At 40.5% G+C, this 20,949-nt stretch overlaps 1 protein-coding gene across 1 annotated transcript in view; it reads right to left on the bottom strand.

Moving 5' to 3' along the window:
* HFM1 (helicase for meiosis 1) overlaps nucleotides 1-20,949 on the bottom strand; it is a 441,821-nt gene that overhangs the window by 54,602 nt on the left and 366,270 nt on the right. The window contains exon 29 of the mRNA XM_073592028.1: nucleotides 5,758-5,847. Coding sequence (XP_073448129.1) covers nucleotides 5,758-5,847 — 90 coding nt within the window. The remainder of the gene's footprint in view (nucleotides 1-5,757; nucleotides 5,848-20,949) is intronic.

Raw genomic sequence — 20,949 nt, 5'->3', positions numbered from 1 at the left:
CACTAATTTTTTCCTCAGTTTAGGCCGATATGTATTCTTCTACATATTTTTGGTAAAAATCGCAATAAGCGTATATTAATTGGTTTGCACAAAAGTTATAGCGTCTACAAAAAAGGGTATAGATTTATGGCATTTTTATTATTTTTTTTTTTTTTTACTAGTAATGGCAGCAATCTGCGATTTTTATCGGGACTGCGACATTATGGAGGACACATTGGACACTTTTGACACATTTCTGAAACCATTGACAATTATACAGCGATCAGTGCTATAAAAATGCACTGATTACTGTGTAAATGTCACTGGCAGGGAAGGGGTTAACACTATGGAGCGATCAAGGGGTAAACTGTGTTCCCTAGTGTGTGTTCTAACTGTGGGGGAAGGGGACTGACTATAGGAGATGACAGATTGGGGTTCCTAGCTATTAAGAACTCACAATCTGCCTCTTCTCCTCTCACAGAACAGGGATTTGTGTTTACACACACACACTCGTCCTTGTTCTGCTTCTCGTGCCTGCGATCACGTGTGGCCATCACGACCGCTGGCCACAAGCATCGGCACCCCCCGCAATGCAGCTGCTATTCCGCCTAACCACTGCCCGCCCGGCCTATAGCAGAATGACAGGTTCAGTTATCCTGCCTGGGCGTCGTATGATGTTCTGCAGGATAACAGCCGTCACCCGGCCGTGGGGGCGCACATCGCGGCGATCGGTGGTGCAGTGTGTCGGTCTGACACACCGCTACACCGATCTCGGTAAAGAGCCTCTGGCGGAGGCTCTTTACCACGTGATCAGCCAAGTCCAATTACGGCTGATCACAATGTAAACAGGAAGAGCTGGTGATCAGCTTTTCCTCACAACCGTCTGGCAGACGTGAGTAGAGGAGAGCCAATCGGCGGCTCTCCTGACAGGGGGGTCTGCGCTGATTGTTTATCAGCACAGCCCCCCCTCCGATGCCCACATTGGACCACCAGGGAAGCCGCCAGGACCACCAGGAAAGCCCCCAGCATGTGGATGGCCAGTTACATCCCCCATGGCCATCCACATGTGAAAATTGATGCCAAACATATGCCAATCAGTTCCCACAAATGGGCACTGACTGGCACCTCTGTGGCACAATAAAAAAACAGTGATGCCCAGCAATGCCACCCATCAGTGTCCATGAGTGCCACCTATCAGTGCCACCCATAAGTACCCATCAGTGCGACTCATAAGTACCCATCAGTGCCGCCTACGAGTGCCCATCAGTGCCGCCTACGAGTGCCCATCAGTGCCCTATACCAGTGCCATCTATCAGTGCCCATCAGTGGCACCTATCAGTGCCCATCAGTACCGCCTATCAGTGCCACCTCATCGGTGCCCATCAGTGCCCGTCAGTGCATTTTTAACAGAAACAAAGAAAAACGTTATTTTTTTCTTCAAAATTGTAGTTTTTTTTATTTGTTGCGCAAAAAATGAAAATCGCAGAGGTGATCAAATACCACCAAAAGAAAACTCTATTTGTGGGAACAAAATGATAAAAAATTTGTTTGGGTACAGTGTAGCATGACCGTGCAATTGTCATTCAATTTGCGACAGCGCTGAAAGCTGAAAATTGGCTTGGGCAGGAAGGTGTATAAGTGTCTGGTATTGAAGTGGTCAAAGGAGCCGACGCACAGCTACATCGGTTTGCGGGATTGTGCCGACCTGCCGCAGTATAATGACGGCGGCTGGTCGGCAAGTGGTTAAACCAGACCACAGAAAACACACACCTTCCACACTATACAACACGGCAATAGTGAGGATTCTAGCAGTTTACAACCACTTTAAACTAGGGCTTTTATTTGGGGTAGGGCTTATATTGCAGCCCTTTCCAAAAATCTAGGTAGGTCTTATTTTCGGGGGAAACACAGTATTTTAGAACTTTACCAATTGCTGTTCCAAGGGGAGATCTGCAGGATTTACAATCAGAAGCCCTTTGCTTTATTTGGGGTAATAAAAAACCCAGAATGAATAAATTGAGGTTGTATGTATCAAAACCGAGTGGTGGGCTTTGCCTTCCTAAGTTACAGGCCTAGTATCAAGCGGCTCAAATAACTCAGCTTTCCTACACAATGGCCAAAGGATATACACCCCTGTGTGTCTCTATTAAAGCCCTCTCGTGCCACCCTTTTGCCATTGGTTCTCTAATGTGGCTTCCTAGCCGTCTTCGCCCCCCTATTTTGTGCCCTACCCTGTCTCATTCACTAGCGGTTTGGGATGCAGTAAAACATTGAAAACCCCTGCCATCTCCACATACCCGCTGGTCCCCTGGATCTGCAACCCTGATTTTTTTCCCCCAGACTGACTCCGATGCCATTCCTATGGTGGCTTAACAAGGGGCTTTTTAGCATAGGTGACTAACTCAACGGGGATCAACCATATTTCGGTACAATCAGCTTAACTCTTTTGTAAGATCTAAACTTAATTTGCTAGAGGAACCCCTTACACTCACAAATTTTGAATTATCTTGTCAAACAAAAGACCTTCTACGGGGACGGTATCTACAGTGTACGCCACACTTACTGACTACTAAGCTCCATTATGAGGCTCAATGGGAACGGGACTTGAATACCACTTTTGAATTGTCTGACTGGCAAAATATTGCCTATGCTTTATCCAAAGTATCTATTAACACAACACTAATTGAAGCAAACTATAAAACACTCCTACACTGGTATTTGGTCCCCAACCACAGTTGCCAGGATGCACCCGTCTGCATCCCCCATTTGCTTTCGGCGTTGTGGCCAGATGGGGACAATATACCATGGTTGGAGGCAGTGCCCTGTAGTCAAAAGATTTTGGATTTTAATATTTCATTTGATATATTCAGTGACAGGGGTTAATATCCATAGATCCCAGGAACCAGCGCTTTTTCAAAAGTTTCCTGATGAGATCCCGAAAAAAACAAAAAACAAAACTTCTATAAAACTCATTATATATATATTTTTAGCAGCTAGAATAACTATTGCTAAATATTGGAAGCAGTTGTTGATTCCCCTTGAATACGTAAAGAATAAACCTAACTTGATCATGGTTAATGATAGACTTACCTGTATTCTTCACAATTCTACTAAGAAATTTGATGCGACATGGGATCCATGGATACAATACTTATCTGTAACTTAATGAATTTCTGGCTGGCCCTCTTTTTCCTCTCTCTCTCTTTTTCTTTTCCTTTCCTTGATCTTTGATCTACCCTATTTTGTCTCCTTTTCTCCTTACACTTTTTCTTTGTGTTTGTTTAATTTCTTCAATAATCTCAAGATGTTCTGATAGAACACATAGTTCTATGCTGATGATACTCACAGAAAGGTACACAGGGGTCTCCTTTTATTGGGCTTTTTTTCCATTTATTTATCCCCCCCCCCGATTTCCCTCCCGTTTCCTGACCCCTATCTTTTTTTCCCCGTGACATAGTCATTACCAGTTTCACATATCAAGCTGGCCTGATGGGATATCGTGCAGTCAATCCCTAGTGGATTGGACATGTATCCCTCGACGCTATTGGTAATAATTTGAATTTTAATATACTGTTTTGTGTTGTCTCGACTGGTATCCCTACCAAGAATGTTTATTGTTGGGTTCTCCCTGTTTCCCATTAGGAATTAGGTCTTATGTCTAGGAATATTTTAGGGGAAAATAGTCCTGTGTTTATGTATGGTTTAACACCAGTTTAAACTATTGTTCAAAGATTGTGCTTTATATGACATTGTCTTATTACATCAATAAAATTATTGAAATACAAATGGCTTGGCGTACATGTGAGATGGCCATTGTGGTGAAACAGCCTGAACACTGGGTGTAACATTGCTGCTGTAGACCTTACTGTTTCCCCCAATTAAACTATTCCAAAGACATGGTTGCTGTACTCTTGTCTCTAGCATTTGTCTAAACATTGACATTGTATTAATCTATAAACTATTTACGACACAGGAAGACTGGCAGACAAATGGGAAGGCTGGCCACCTCCCACCTCTTCTTGCACTCGTGACTATCTGGCCACTTCTCAGCCTGCAACTCCACCCAGCTTACATCATTTGCAGGTTACTGCACACCTCCAGCTTGCAGGCATGACTCCTAGTGACTTCCTACCCCTAGCCGACAGAAATCATTCAATGGTCACTTTACATCCCCCACTTCCCCAACAACCTTACCTGATTACCGCACAGACACCCCCACTAAAAGAGATCCCTCCTCAACTGACTCACCCCCATAAACAGGCATCCCTCCACAGTTTGCCTCACACCCCAATTCTCATCCAATAGACATCATTCCCCAGTTGCTCCACCCCCCGCCCCCACACCTGCTGATTGATATTTCTCTGATTACCTTACATACCCCCACTAACAGACATTCCTTGACATATTACCTCACACACTTTGCTCTCAGTCCCCCTGCTTCACCCCACTGTCCTTTTTTCAAATGACAGGCATCCTTGCTGAGTAAAACCTAGAGCTGGCCACACAATACAATGTGAATATGCATACCCTCTGCACTCTTCTCTCCCAAATCCTACCCACTGTCATACACTAAGTACTCCTCTCCTGCATATACAGGCCACAATTACACCATCCTAACTCCTGTCCTCCATATATGTTGCCTGCCATCATACCTTCATCTCTTACACATAATACTCACTGTCTTCTACATACCATCATACCCTCTGCACTCCTGTCCTGCACATACAATGATACTTTTTGTACTCCTCTCCTGTGTGCTCCTAATCTGTAAATAACCTGTATATACTGTATATGTGACTGAGCCTGCCCGTGCCGCCCTGCTGTCTTGCCACCCTGCCGCAGTAAATGTACTGTGGCAGGGTGGCAAGTGGTTAAAGTATGGCATTAGGTTGCCTCTTATAAAACCACACTCATTTTAAATGAATGCCCTGCCCCTAACTAAAGTACATTTTCAGCCTACAGTGGCTTTCTGGAACACAATTAAAAAATGTCCCTGGAAATTCTTTTGAAATGTTGGCAATATTTAACATATTTCAATGTAAACCAAGGCAGTGTGCCCCAGCAGAAAAAATAGCAATTACAGCTGTGCAACCTTCCTGTCAGAGAGGTACAGATTATAGGTGCTCACTACGTGAAAACACTTTTTGCAATCGTAGATTCTGGGCCATCCCAACTGTCAAACTAGTTTTAAAAAACTGGTCACAGACTTTGGGAACAAGAAGCAGACATTGATGGCACAGTATAAAAACAAAAAATTCTATGGGCACCATAAGAAGGAGAAGGACGGGGTGAATTGTGGGTGCAGCCAAAGTGTGGTAACAGAGGCCTATGGCTATGCTGCTATGGTTGGAGAGAGTGTAAAGCATAGAGTTCAGGTGTCAGGATTAAGTAACGCAGAGTTCAGAAGTATCACATAGAGTGCAGGGGTAAGGATTAAGTAACACAGAGAATTCAAAGATTAGGAGAAATAAAACACAGAGTGCAGGGGTCAGAGTTAAGTAATGCACACGTCAGGAGTCCAGAATGTACCTGATGTATCAGAGGTTGTCATGTATCCGTAGACATAGAAAACTACAGGGCACAGTTATACCAAAACATTGAAAGTAACACACTGTGCTATCTGTATTGTTTATAAGACCTTTATGCAGCCCCCTACCAAAATCAGATAATAACTCAAAATTCAGTGTAATGTGACATGATTTTATTTGAAACAGTAGAATTTCTTTTAAATCTGATATTATTTTTGGAAATATGCACATACTGCTTTAGTAAACTTACAGCATTCATGACCACAGGCCTCCTTATTTTTGCAGTGATGGTTACATTCTCTCATATCAGCTTTTGGCACTGTTGGTGAGCTGGGGCATCCTGCATTTCACAGAAACTAAAATGTGTCAGATCTATCCTGTTTAACAAATTATAAATACATAAAAACAAACTTGCTGTCTTAAAGTGCTCATAAAAAAGGGAGCAGAGAGCTGAAGTTAGGGTCCTTTCACACTGGGGCGGTTTGCAGGCGCTATTGCGTTATAATAGCGCCTGCAAACCGACCCGAAAGTGCCGCGGCTTTAATTCCAGTGTGAAAGCCCCGAGGGCTTTCACACTGGAGCAGTGCGCTAGCAGGACGGGAAAAAAAGTCCTGCTAGCAGCATCTTCAGAGCGGTGAAGGAGCAGAGTGTTTACCGCTCCTTCACCGCTCCTGTCCATTGAAATCAATGGGACGGCACGGCTATACCGCCGGCAAAGCGATTTGCGGTGGTTTTAACCCTTTCTCGGCCGCTAGTAAGGGGGTAAAACCGCCCCCGCTAGCGGCCGCACACCGACGGTAAAGCCCCCGCCCCAGTGTGAAAGGGCCCTTACACTCTGCAGAGCTCAGTGAGGATAGGTCTGAGAGCTGACTGGAAGGGAACAGACATTCCCCCCTTCACACAGCTCACAGGAACAGAGCTGAGGCTGTCAATCTGCTGGAGGTCCCTCCCTGTCACCATTTTTCTCTTGGTGTCAGGAAAAATTGTCAGAAGTGATTCATACTGATAGCAGAGGAACGAAGCAGCAGTCAGAAATGACACTTAGTGCTTTTAATTGAGACAAGTACACACTATAGGTAGATATGCTTTGTTTATATTTCATGTCTGAGGTTTACAACCACTTTAATAAAACATTTTTAATGTTGTACACAGTCGACACTGCCACTGCCAATACCCACTACTTCACTTTGTGACTGGAAACAAAATGTCTACCTTAGACCCCTTTCACACCAAGGCTTTTTTGCAGCGTTTTAGCGCTAAAAATAACGCTATTAAAACGCTCATAAAATGCTCCCCATGCATCTCAATGGACCCTTTCACACTGAGGCATTGCGCTAGCAGGGCGTTGAGAAAAGTCCTGCAAGCAGCATCTTTGGAGCAGCTTTTGGGGGTTGAAAAAAGCGCTTCAAAAACGCCCCTCTCCACTGAAATGAATTGAAAACGCTGTAAAAATGCCTGAATAGCGCCTATAATCTGCCCTGAGCTGTAGAAGATTCACATGATCTCACAAAAATATAAACATGCAAGCAGAAAAGAGAGCATCTACAACAACAGGACTGAAATTGTGGGAAGGTCAGAATGATTAAACAGACCATCAAAGTGCCAAAAAAACAAAATGAATGTGCCAAAAAAAGAATTAATCCCAGAAAAATGAAGATTTGAAGTAAAACAAGACACTGCTTGTTACTTTACAAGACACTGCTTGTTTTACATGATCTCACAAAGGATAAACATGCAAGCAGAAAGATAGCATCAATAACACATGCTTCAATAACGCTTGAAAAACGCTGTTAAAACGCCTGCAGCGTTGCGTTAATTTTACCGCTAGCGCCCCTAAAACGCGGTAAAAACGCAGTAATAACGCTAAGGCGTTTTAGGGCGTTTTTGAAGCGCCTTGGTGTGAAAGGGGTCTTAGCTGTATCTGCAATACACCTGTGATTATTTCGATTTTTTGCCCAATTATTAGGTTTATAGTACATAGAAACACCCTATATAAAATAAGCCACTATAATTCCTTCCTTGTGATTAGAGTTTATTACAAACAATAATACTTACTGTGTATCCTAAAGAAAACAAATAAAAATAATAAGTCATGATCCCTACATATACAGTGCTAAATGAATCTGTGCAATAAACTCTCATACACATACAGTATCTTCATATCACTTAGAATAATAAAGGCAATGCAAGGGTTAATAGTATCTAACAAAACTCTATTAAGAGCTACATGCAAAATGTAACTTTTGCATGCCTAAATGCTTATGATGTTCACAAAATAACGTGGAATATGTCAGCAAGCATTGTGGTCTTTAAACTATCAGTGCCCATTTAGACTTGTGCCTTTGTATTTCAGTGAGTTTTCGACACGTCATGATGCATTGTCAACATGTGTCAATGTGGGTTTTGCTTGTGTCAATGTATTTTCATGCATATTGTGCAGCTTAGGTGGAGCTTGTTATTAGCATGGGTGGAGCTTGCTATTAGCCTCATGTGTTCGATTATAGCCCAGATGATCATTTTCAAAAGTCAATAAATAGATTCGAGGCAGAAATGTGTTTCAGCATCATTCTGTTAACTTTTCGGCAGCGTATTGTTACTCTTTTGTTAGCTATGTTTGGTCTTCCCCCTGAGTTTCTAGAACAATGCCATTTTCTCCAACTATGTTTACACTAATGATGGAAAGCACACTACAGTCACAATGCCTCAATTTTTTTGTACTGCTGTTTAGGGTGCCTGATGCCAACTATTGAATAAAAATGAACCTTTTGGTGAGGTCAGTTGTTTCTGTTACTACAATTCTGCATTGAGGGTGTTTATTTCTATACATAAATTGCACTTGTGCCAATTATTGTTAACATAACCTTAATGTCCTGTAGGTTCCTATGGCACCAGCTCAGAAAAAAAGGATTTTCACAAATTCCTATATTGGTAGAAATCTACATGAGAATCAGCTGTAGCTGCCTTCTAATAGGCCTCTGCCAGGGCCTCTTTTATCCCCATGGTGTTTGTTGGAGATTAGCAACTCCCCCTGTCTGAAAACCAACATATGTGGCACTATTTAAACTTCTCATATGTGGCACTATTTAGGCACAGCCTGAACACGAAGTGGAGGGTATTTAAACCAAACGAAGAGCAGACAGTTTCACTCCTTTCTAGTCTAGGCCATTTTTAAGCTTTCAGCACTGTCACATTTTGAATGGCAAATACTCAGTCATGCAACACAGTACCCAAAATAATTTTATATAATTTTTTGAGACAGATAGAGCTTTCTTTAGTCACCTTAACCACCTCTGGGTTTTCTACATTTCACTACTTGAAGAAAAAATTATCGAAAATTTTGAGTAAAAAAACATTTCTTAATTTCTGTTATAAAACTTTGCAAATAAATAATCTTTCTTCATGAATTTAGGCCAAAATGTATTCTGCTACATTTCTTTGGTGAAAAAAAAATCTGTGTTTATTATTTAGTCTGTATGAAAGTTATATAGTCTACAAACTAATATATACATATATATATATATATATATATATATATATATATATATATATATATATATATATATACACGCACACAGTATCTCACAAAAGTGAGTACACCCCTCACATTTTTGTAAATATTTTATTATATTTTTTCATGTTACAACACTGAAGAAATGACACTTTGCTACAATGTAAAGTAGTGAGTGTGCAGCTTGTATAACAGTGTAAATTTGCTGTCCCCTCAAAATAACTCAACACACAACCATTAATGTCTAAACCGCTGGCAAAAAAAGTGAGTACACCCCTAAGTGAAAATGTCCAAATTTGGCCCAAAGTGTCAATATTTTGTGTGGCCACCATTATTTTCCAGCACTGCCTTAACCCCCTTGGGCACGGAGTTCACCAGAGCTTCATAGGTTGCCACTTGAGTCCTCCTCCGTGACAACATTACAGAGTTGGTAGATGTTAGAGACCTTGCACTCCTCCACCTTCCGTTTGAGGATGCCCCACAGATGCTCAATAGGGTTTAGGTCTGGAGACATGTTTAGCCAGTCCATCACCTTTACCCTCAGCTTCTTTAGCAAGGAAGTGGTCATCTTGGAGGTGTGTTTGGGGTCATTTTCATGTTGGAATACTGCCCTGTGGCCCAGTCTCCGAAGGTAGGGGATCATGCTCTGCTTTAGTATGTCACACTACACGTTGGCATTCATGGTTCCCTCATTGAACTGTAGCTCCCCAGTGCCAGCATCACTCATGCAGCCCCAGACCATGACACTCCCACCACCATGCTTGACTGTAGGCAAGACACACTTGTCTTTGTACTTCTCACCTGGTTGCCACCACACATGCTTGACATTATCTGAACCAAATACGTTTATCTTGGTCTCATCAGACCCCATGATATGGTTCCAGTAATCCATGTCCTTAGTCTGCTTTTTCTTCAGCAAACTGTTTGCAGGCTTTCTTGTGCATCATCTTTAGAAGAGGCTTCCTTCTGGGATGACAGCCATGCAGACCAATTTGATGCAGTGTGCGGTGTATGGTCTGAGCACTGACAGGCTGACCCCCCACCCCACCAACCTCTGCAGCAATGCTGGCAGCACTCATACGTCTATTTCCCAAAGACATCTCTGGATATGACGATGTGCACGTGCACTCAACTTCTTTGGTCAACCATGGCGAGGCCTGTTCTGAGTGGAACCTGTCCTGTTAAAGCACTGTATGGTCTTGGTCACCATGCTGCAGCTCAGTTTCAGGGTCTTGCCAATCTTCTTATAGCCTAAGTCATCTTTATGTAGAGCAACAATTTTTTTTTCAGATCCTCAAAGAGTTCTTTGCCATGAGATGTAATGTTGAACTTCCAGTGACCAGTATGAGAGAGTGAGAGCGATAACACTAAATGTAACACATCTGCTCCCCATTCATACCTGAGACTTTGTAACACCGTGTCACATGACACTGGGGAGAGAAAATGGCTAACTGGCCCCAATTTGGACATTTTCACTTAGGGGTGTACTCACTTTTGTTGCCAGCAGTTTAGACATTAATGGCTGTGTGTTGAGTTATTTTGAGGGGACAGCAAATTTACACTGTTATAAAAGCTTTTCAATCACTACTTTACATTGTAGCAAAGTGTCATTTCTTCAGTGTTGTCATATAAAAGGATATAATAAAATATTTACAAAAATGTGAGGGGTGTACTGACTTTTGTGAGATTCTCTCTCTCTCTCTCTCTCTCTCTCTCTCTCTCTCTCTCTCTCTCTCTCTCTCTCTCTATATATATATACTGTATATACACACATAGATACATACATATACACACATACAATATCTCACAAAAGTCAGTACACCCCTCACATTTTTGTAAATATTTTATTATACCTTTTCATTTGACAACACAGAAGAAATGACACTTTGCTACAATGTACAGTGTGAATGTACAGCTTGTATAATGGTGTAAATTTGCTGTCCCCTCAAAATAACTCAACACACAGCCATTAATGTCTAAATCACTGGCAACAAAAGTGAGTACACCCCTAAGTAAAAATGTCAAAATTTGGCCCAAAGTGTCAATATTTTGCGTGGCAACCATTATTTTACAGCACTGCCTTAACCCTCTTGGGCACGGAGTTCACCAGAGCTTCACAGGTTGCCATGGGAGTCCTCCTCCAATCCTCCATGATGTCGCTTCTTTAGCAAGGAAGTGGTCGTCTTGGAGGTGTGTTTGGGGTTGTTTTCATGTTGGAATACTGCCCTGCGGCCCAGTCTCTGAAGGGAGGGGATCATTCTCTGCTTCAGTATGTCACAGTACATGTTTGCATTCATGTTTCCCTCAATGAACTGTAGCTCCACAGTGCCGGCAGCACTCATGCAGCCCCAGACCACGACACTCTCACCACCATGCTTGACTGTAGGCAAGACACACTTGTGTTTGTAATCCTCACCTGGTTGCTGCCACACACACTTGACACCATCTGAACCAAATAAGTTTATCTTGGTCTCATCATGATTCCAGTAATCCATGTTCTTAGTCTGCTTGTCTTCAGCAAACTGTTTGCAGCCTTTCTTGTGCATCATCTGTAAAAGAGGTTTCCTTTTGGGATGACAACATTGCAGACCAATTTGATGTAGTGTGTGGCATATGGTCTGAGCACTGACAGACTGACCCCCACCCCTTCAACCTCTGCAGCAATGCAGGCAGCACTCATACATCTATTTCCTAAAGACAACCTCTGGATATGACCCTGCACATGTGCACTCAACTTCTTTGGTCGACCGTGGCAAGGCCTGTACTGAGTGGAACCTGTCCTGTTAAACCACTGTATGGTCTGGGCCACTGTGCTGCAACTCAGTTTCAGGGTCTTGGCAATCTTCTTATAGCCTAGACCATCTTTATGTAGAGCAACAATTCTTTTTTTCAGATCCTCAGAGTTGAGTTCTTTGCCATGAGGTGCCATGTTGAACTTCCAGTGACCAGTATGAGAGAGTGAGAGCGATAACACCAAATTTAACACACCTGCTCCCCATTCACACCTGAGACCTTGTAACACTAACAAGTCACATGACACCGGGGAGGGAAAATGGCCAATTGGGCCCAATTTGGACATTTTCATCTAGGTGTGTATTCACTTTTGTTGCCAGCGGTTTAGACATTAATGGCTGTGAATTGAGTTATTTTGAGGGGACGGCAAATTTACACTGTTATACAAGCTGTACACTCACTACTTTGCATTATAGCAAAGTGCTATTTCTTCAGTGTTGTCACATGAAAAAATATAATAAAATATTTACAAAAATGTGAGTGGTGTACTCACTTTTGTAAGATATTGTATGAGTGCCAAAATCTGGATATACCCCTGTTACATACAGGCGGTCCCACTATTAGAGGAATGAAGTGTTTCAATTGTGTTGCTAACCTATACTATTGTAAAGTTAATAGAGTTAATACAATTGATACAATATTGGTGATTAAAAAAAAAAAAAAAATAGGGGAAGAAAGTAATTGCAGAAGTAAGAAATATCCAGGCGTTATTCCAAAGAAATGGTGGTTAAGAAAGAAAAAGGGAAGTACCTTAAGGTTCTGTAATTTATGTATTAAGTAACAAAGATATACCTTTTGATGATATGGATTTGAAATATATGTGTATGGGAAAAGGTGTTCTAGAGGAAAATATGGAAGAAAATTTCTAAATGGAGAATGAATGAAATAGCCAATGAATGCAGAATGAGAAAGTAGTATTGTATTGTGTCAAGGGTTTCTTTTTTTTCAAATGTACACAAAGTGAAGTTTTTACAGAATATAGTGTTCTCTTATTTGGGAGTAGAGGTTACCAGGCCCATGTTGCAAATATATATATGAAAATACAAAAGATTTCCCTAAGGTTTGGAAATAAATTAAAATTTGATAATGTGATTTTGGTAAAAAAGGGTGAAACTGTAAATGTTTAAGAGTTACTGAAATTAAGCAATCAGGACCAAATAAAGTGTTATATATATTGAATCCCTGAAATGCTAAAATTTGAGGGGAAAGTTTGTTTGAATAACAGTCAGAGTGACTATTCTGGATATATTATCTTTTGAATTCCCAGAATTTCAACCGTAAAGTGTTAATAATGTAATGTTGTTTATTCAGCAATGTTTGTTGCTTATCGTCAGGTACATTTGCAAAGTTGGGAAGCTGGCTTCTGAGTCAAAATATGTGCTTGGGTAAAATGTTCTGTTCTGAGACCCTCAGGTCCACTTGGGTCCCGGGGATAGAAAGAACTAAAGGTGTTTATGTTTTGTTGAAATACTGCTGTAATACTGGACTTGGAAAAAATGTTCAGGTAAATATGTTTAATCTATATAATGAAAACTGTTGGTGAGAAACATTTTATTTCTGCATGCTTTATGGACTTATGTTTGAATTAAGGAGGAAAATATTTTTAATACCTCCAATGGTTAAGGAAGGCCTAAATTAATAGTTCAGGTAAATTCTGGGGTTAATCATGTTGAATTAGGAGTACCCACCCCAGCCAGTATTCACCCCCAGCCCCATGCACAAGAAGAAATGGACCACCATTCATGCCCCTACCCTATCTGGATGTCTGCTACTTGAAGAAATTACTACATCTTTTACATGGAAATCTTTGTTGTTCATCTTTGTTGTTCTAATGCCACAGGAGGTGCTGAGATGAGTAAAGGCGGACTCCTGCTGGAAAATGTTCCTGGGAATGACACCTTGAGGGTTAACCATGATGCAAGCCCGAGGTTTACGTATTCCAGTGAGCACCACAAGGGAGAGATCCAGGTGCCAGCCCAAAGACCCAAGTCTAGCCCAATGCATCAGTTCCAGTCTGTCTGTGGATGCTGAGTTCTCTTCATACAAAAAGGCAGGGTTTCTGGTGGAGAATCTTCTGTTTATGTGGATGAACACAGAATCGAACCAAATGTATGGGATTTTGGGAAAAATTTGGGGAAAAGTTTAGGAAAATGAAAATTATAATGTGGACCTTTTCTTTTTTGAAGTTCATGGACATTCATAAGCCATACAAGAGACTTCTTTTTTTTTTGTGTTCTTCTTTGGGATTATTTTTCTTTGGGATTTATTTTATGGACTGACACGCCCCTTCCCCCTTTATATTTATTGGACAATTGCTATACAGCTGAGATTTTGATGACTACTAATTTTGATGTGTTTATTGTTCTCTATTTTACATGCTTGAAATAGTGGTACATTTATGGGAAAGTAGTCCAGGTGAATGTTGGAGGCATATTGGGGGCAACAGGGTTGTGATTGTCACATTCGTGACAGAAGAGAGGACTGAAAGGGTCATATAAAGAGCCCCCTTATGTTCATACTGTGTTTTGCGATCTAAGGCTGGACTGTGCCTTTAAGTGTATAATTTTGCTGAGCAGTGAGTGAATTTATTGTACTTCCCTCCCGCTGTACGTCATATGACGTCCTTGACTTTGAGCGGGTATATATGAATGATGCCTGCAGCTACAAGCATGCTTCTGATATCGGATTTTTCAGCCGGTGATTCCCTACACCATAAGAATGATCATAGCGGCTGTTCCGCCGCTTGATCGTACCTTATGGGCGGTGAGAGGGGACGTCCCCTGCCACCGCCCTACGGTGCTTCTACTGACTCACCGCTTCCATCATCGAGTCGGAGACAGGATCAGTTGGCCCCAGATGTTTACCATAGAGATTTCTGGTGGACCAGATGACGCTGGAGTCGCTATGACCGTTCAGAGGCCAGGCGCGATGTTATGACGTCACGCCCGGCCTCTGCATTCAAACAAATGGCCCGCCTCGGCTGGGAAGCTGAGATCATTTTTTTAATTATTTTTATTTCAGGCTTCCCAACCTAGAGGTGAGATGTGGGGTCTTATTGACCATATATCTCACTGTAAAGAGGACCGATCATGCCATATTCCTATTACAAGGGATATTTACATTCTTTGTAATAGGAATAAAAGTGATCAAAAAATTTTTTTTTTAAAGTGTCAAACTAAAAAATAAAAATAAAATTAACAATAAAAAAAAATAAAAATTTTTAAAGTGCCACTGTCCCCGTGTGCTCGCATGCAGAAGCGAACACATATGTAAGTCCCACCCACATATGAAAATGGTGTTCAAACCACACATGTGAAGTATCGACGCAAATGTTAGAGCGAGAGCAATAATTTTAGCCCTAGATCTCGTCTGTAACTCAAAACATGTAACCAGTAAAAAATTTTAAAGCGTCGCCTATGGGGATTTTTAAGTACCGAAGTTTGGCGCCATTCCACGAGCGTGTGCAATTTTATAGCATGACATGTTAGGTATCTATTTACTTGGCGTAACTTTATCTTTCACATTATGCAAAAAAATTAGGCTAACTTTACTGTTTTTTTTTTAAAGCACAAAACTGTTTTTTTCCAAAAAAAAAAAATGTTCAAAAAATTGCTTTGCAAATACCGTGCAACAACTGCCATTGTATTCTCTAGGGCCTTTGCTAAAAAAAAATATATAATGTTTGGGGGTTCTATGTAATTTTCTAGCAAAAAAAATTATGATTTTTACATGGAGGAGAGAAATGTCAGAATTGGCCTGGGTGGCAAGTGGTTAAGAAATGAGCTTGTGTTGAAATTGAAACCCGAAATGAGGAACTTATGTATGTGTCATGAGATAGTCTGTCTGGAGTTATAAGGGGGTTGTCTAGGTGACATAATGTGACATTAGGTGACATAATAGGTTTGCCCGGATACAAGAGATGTAAAGAGTTCTAAAAATATGTATCATTATAATTGGTTAAGAGCACATGGAAAGGAAATATGTTATTTGAACATGTACCCCTTATTGGTGGAAAATGATTAAGTAACGCCCGTCTTTCTATTGTATTTAACGTCTTTTGTATTTAACGTATGAGCCCAGAATAAACTGAACAGTATATGGTAATCAACCTGTGTTGTGTCGACTTTGTATGCTGTTCCCTGTGCACAGAGATTTTTGGGTGTGGTCAACGGAGTTGGCCGGTGTTAAGGTAATTATAATTAGATGATAAAAAGTGATTAGTCGGACTAGTGGTTATAGGTTAAAAGTGCATCCTAACAGATGTGTAAGAATTTTAAATACTCAGGAAAATAGATAATAATATAGATCAAGGAGTACCACTGGTAGCTGAGCTTGTGGTAAGGTTAGGGACTTAGATTGAAAGAGGTTTTTTTTGCTGGGGAGGGTGTGCAGGCTGCTTTGGTGACAGAATTGGTTAACTATTAAGTTGCACCTGTGTTGCCCACCCTTATAGGACAGACACCTCAGGTCAGGTGCTTTGAAAGATACATTGTTTCTTTCTCTGTTCTTGCAGAGATAGAAAAAAAGTGTGTAAAGAAAAAAAATAATAATAATGATTAAAAAAATAAAATACAATTAAACATTTTAAAAAATACCTAGATCAAGGATTTCTGAAATTAGTATCAGTGTCAATGTGTTTCAGGTAAGATTAAAAAAAAGCAAAATGTGCATTATTGTTTCTGGGCTGTACTATAAGTATAAACAACAACTAATGAACACATATGTTGTATTGCTGCAATCATCAGAAGCAGGAGAATTTATTTTGGGTTGTTCTTTGGTGGAAGGTTATGGTAGTAGTAAAAAATATACAGTTAAATTTTCAAAAAAAATATTTATTTTTTTACTATTTTGATAATAATACAAAAAAAAAATCAGGAGATATCATTATGATTTACCTCCAAATGAAAGCCCAATTTGTCTTGAAAAAAATGTGGTATAATCCATCTGGATGCACAAAGTAGTTGTGATGATATTTACGGTTCAATATAAAGTAAAGGGACAATCAGCGCAAACCAAAATTAAGAATAATGCAAGCTGAACACTAAGAGGATAACACCGACCTCAGTAACATACAATAAACAAAATAAGTGCAGCGCAAAAAATAAAGGAATAATAAATGGTCCAATCATAAATTGGTAGTCAAATAGTTCATTAATAATGGGAAATAACCCTCTTCTGGGGACACTCGTATAAGGCACTTATCCAGGCGATGTAATAAGAAGTAAGATTGTGCTTACCAGATCCAATTGACCCCTTAGTTATAGGGGGTCTAAAACGGCATGAATGGACCCGTGGCAAACTGCTGGGCTAGCTGTCATCTGCGGAGATCCCCTCAGGTATATGGTATACTGCTGGTATGCTGCAGAGATGGCTGTCATGTGCTGTATACTATTTCTCAGTGCATAGCGATATCCATGGGAGAGAGGGATCCGTATTGGAAAGGCAGAGCAGAGAAGCAATTTTCCCCAGAAAGAATAAATAAAATAAAAAGCATCTAAGAGCGATCCATAAATAACCAAGTGTCCAAATTTATTTAAGTAAGTGGGGTATAGAAAAGGTCACAAGACATTGGAGGGGGGGTAATTTTATAAGACAGCTTAGCCAGAGAGAATCTTTCTGGATACACGAAACCAGGGTGTCTGTCCCGAAAGGACTAAATGTGGAGTTTGACTTAAATTGTTTTATCTCTAACAAATGATGTAATGCACTCTGTGTTTATTATTTATTGTGTATCTGTGTATCTTATAATGTTGATCTTTTACTGCTCCTGTTACTATGTATTTAAATATCCATTTATTAATTGTTGTGTTTATACTTCTATGCAGGTGTGTGGTTTTATTAATCATTGTGTGTAAAAAAGATTTTTTACTACAAGCTAGAGAATGCTGCGGGTGCTCAATGGGTCATATTAATGTTTAAAGTATCTTTTACACATTTTTTAGTATATTTTTAACATATATTCTTGTTGTAACTTTTGATATTCCTTTGCATTGCATGATTAAGTTCTGGCATTGTTGCCTTTTATTTCACTGGCTGTGCGGAGTCAGTTTCCAGGTTTTTATTTAATTATTTAATGAATTTTTTATTGTATTGGGATGATGTCCCCATTGAGCTCAGGAGAGGATTTCCCAGCGGGGACTTCCGGTCCCGTTGCTCTTGACACTCCCATTGTTGAATGATAACGGGTATATTAAGGCTCTATGGGTGACAGGTGCACTCCACCCTCGCTGACGAAGTTTTTTTGACGTAACGTCGCGTACGGGGGCGGAACTGCTTGACCGTCGTCACCCGCAGCCTTCTCTTGCTGACAGCTGTTCAGACGCGAACAGTCTGTCTCACTACTTAACACTGCCGCATAGACTCTTATATGTAGTGGCGCTCTATTAGCGTCTTTTCCTCCATCACCTTTTATTATTTAAATAAATTTGGACACTTGGTTATTTATGGATCGCTTTTAGATGCTTTTTATTTTATTTATTCTTTCTGGGGAAAATTGCTTCTCTGCTCTGCCTTTCCAATACGGATCCCTCTCTCCCATGGATATCGCTATGCACTGAGAAAGAGTATACAGCACATGACAGCCATCTCTGCAGCATACCAGCAGTATACCATATACCTGAGGGGATCTCCGCAGATGACAATTAGCCCAGCAGTTTGCCACGGGTCCATTCATGCCGTTTTAGACCCCCTATAACTAAGGGGTCAATTGGATCTGGTAAGCACAATCTTACTTCTTATTACATCGCCTGGATAAGTGCCTTATACGAGTGTCCCCAGAAGAGGGTTATTTCCCATTATTAATGAACTATTTGATTACCAATTTATGATTGGACCATTTATTATTCCTTTATTTTTTGCGCTGCACTTATTTTGTTTATTGGATATTTACGGTTCAACTAACACATGTCAAAATTGCAAAATTGGGCCTAGGCATTTTGATTTTTTTACCCTTAGGCACAAAGGGGTTAAATTGAGGGGTGCCAATAATTTTTTACAGTTCGTCACCTGCTAGTTTGATGCTACCCGAAAAACATAAGGGCTAGTTTACAGTTGCTTCAAAACATGGCTTCAGACATGCTTTGTCAAAGCTCTCTGAACGCCAGTCAAAGCTCCTGTCACTAAATAAAATGGTGAGCTTACAGTCCTGTTTACATCTTACTTTTGCTTGGTGTTTCGATGAGGCTTTGGTGGGGCTTCGATGAGGCTTTAGTGGAGCTTCGATGAGCCTTTGGTGGGGCTTCGATGAGCCTTTGTGAGGCTTCAGTGGGGCTTCAAGCAGATTTGCCATAGACTACTATGGAGGCTTTGAAGACGCTTTGAAGCACCACTAAGCTACATAGGGTATACTTTTTGAAAAAAAAACAAAAGTAAAGCAAAGCAAAAGCAAGGTGTAAACAGGACTGTAAGCTAACCATTTTATTTAGTGGCAGGAGCTTTGACTAGCATTCAGAGAGTTTTAACAAAGCCTGTCCGAAGCCTTGTTTTGAAGCAAGTGTAAACTAGACGTTAATGTGTGTTGAAGCCGAAGCAAGTGTAAATGAGCCCTAAAAACAAGAGAAGCTATGTGAGAAGCACAATTCAAAATATCCAAGATGCTGGCTTACATTTCAAAGATGTACAAATTATTTATCACAGGCTACAGATCATGTAAATGGTATAAAAGTCACAATTAAAAACAAAGTAACTATACCTTTATGTTTCTTTGAAGAAGCACTAAGGGTTGACCAACCACGGTGGAAGATACCCCCAATTTTATCCCAAGCTCATTGCTTAACGTGGTTTGTTATCCGTGGAACAGATCAAAGAGCTGGGGCCTGTTACCCACCTCACATATGAGGGCCTCCATGTTAATTGAGGAGCCTGTGAGAGATAGGTTTGCTCTGGCCACTAAGCTGCAGCCAAACTTTTTCTACAGCATGAGGGCATGAAATGCAGCTCTAATAAATATTCAAGACTGGTGTGCCACAAAGCATGCCGGCACGTGTTATCATGCACCTCCCAATGCCTTGTATAGGCCATACAAAATGCTGCATTACACCAAAAAAACAGAACACCATTTTGAACAGCACTATACACTGCAATGCATAAATGCGAACACAGCCATAGAAATGGATTGATAATTACGAAGCATGCATTACAGTGTAAAGCACAAGTATGAATGGGCTCCTAATGTTTTATTTATAGCTGATATAGAGTGAGGCCTAAAGTATAACTAACTAAAGGCAAAACATCTTTTAGTTTTAAATAGAATGGAGAGGGATTAGAAGTTATAGTTATATTTGCTGCCTGTGCGCTTAGAGAGATTTATCCTTTCTAGCTGTAGTGTTTACTGTTATCTTATCACCAAGCATGAAGGTGAAAGATAAGCCCAAATTGCGGGTTGTCACCAGAACAGGAGTAGAAGTGCAATCTTCCAATGGAGACACTAATTCTTGTGACCTTGGTGACAAACAGAGATTTCCCCACTTAGGAGGGATTTCCTCACACTTCCTGTTTTCGCTGTGGGAGAGAAAGTGAAGAGAAATCTCTCCAATAGCACAGAAAGCAAAAACAAAACTAACAGTGGTTATAACCCGAGAGCAGATTACTTTTTTGCATTTAGAAAAAAAATGTTGTGAAGCAAGTGCATAGTAATCAGATCTAAAATTTCAAAAGTAAAGAATTACAACCAAAAAAGTGGTATTATTGTAAATAATAACAGTGAGTTACTATCAACTTTAAAATATCAAGAGAATGTCCGCTTTTTAGCTAAATAAACTAGAAAATGACACTGGTTGTCAGAATCCTGCTGCAAACGTTACTGCATGGGAACTATGGGTACTAAGTAGTCTAACTCTGAAATGGAAATACAGAATGCAACTGGTAGATTCTCCTACATTGGAAATGTCTGTAGAAATAATTCTACCCTGTCTGCCAACAAGGTGCTCATACTTCTCTTCCCCACCACTAACTGTAGTCCACAACACAAGAAATGGATAGTGTGTGCTGGGTTTTTACATGAATGAATTTTCAATGCACTTCACTTCAATGCAGTCAAGGGGAAGGCTGTTGTTGGATCAGATGAGATGTTAGGAAGTATGGGGTTCCCATCAATTTCACAAAAACACAGTTGGCCCAATTATTAGTAAAATCGGACTAATG

Source organism: Aquarana catesbeiana, linkage group LG07, assembly GCF_042186555.1.
Source record: "Aquarana catesbeiana isolate 2022-GZ linkage group LG07, ASM4218655v1, whole genome shotgun sequence".
NCBI classification, from domain to species: domain Eukaryota; kingdom Metazoa; phylum Chordata; class Amphibia; order Anura; family Ranidae; genus Aquarana; species Aquarana catesbeiana.
The sequence above is the reverse complement of the archived record's forward strand: the minus strand, read 5'-3'. Positions and strand labels throughout refer to the sequence as shown.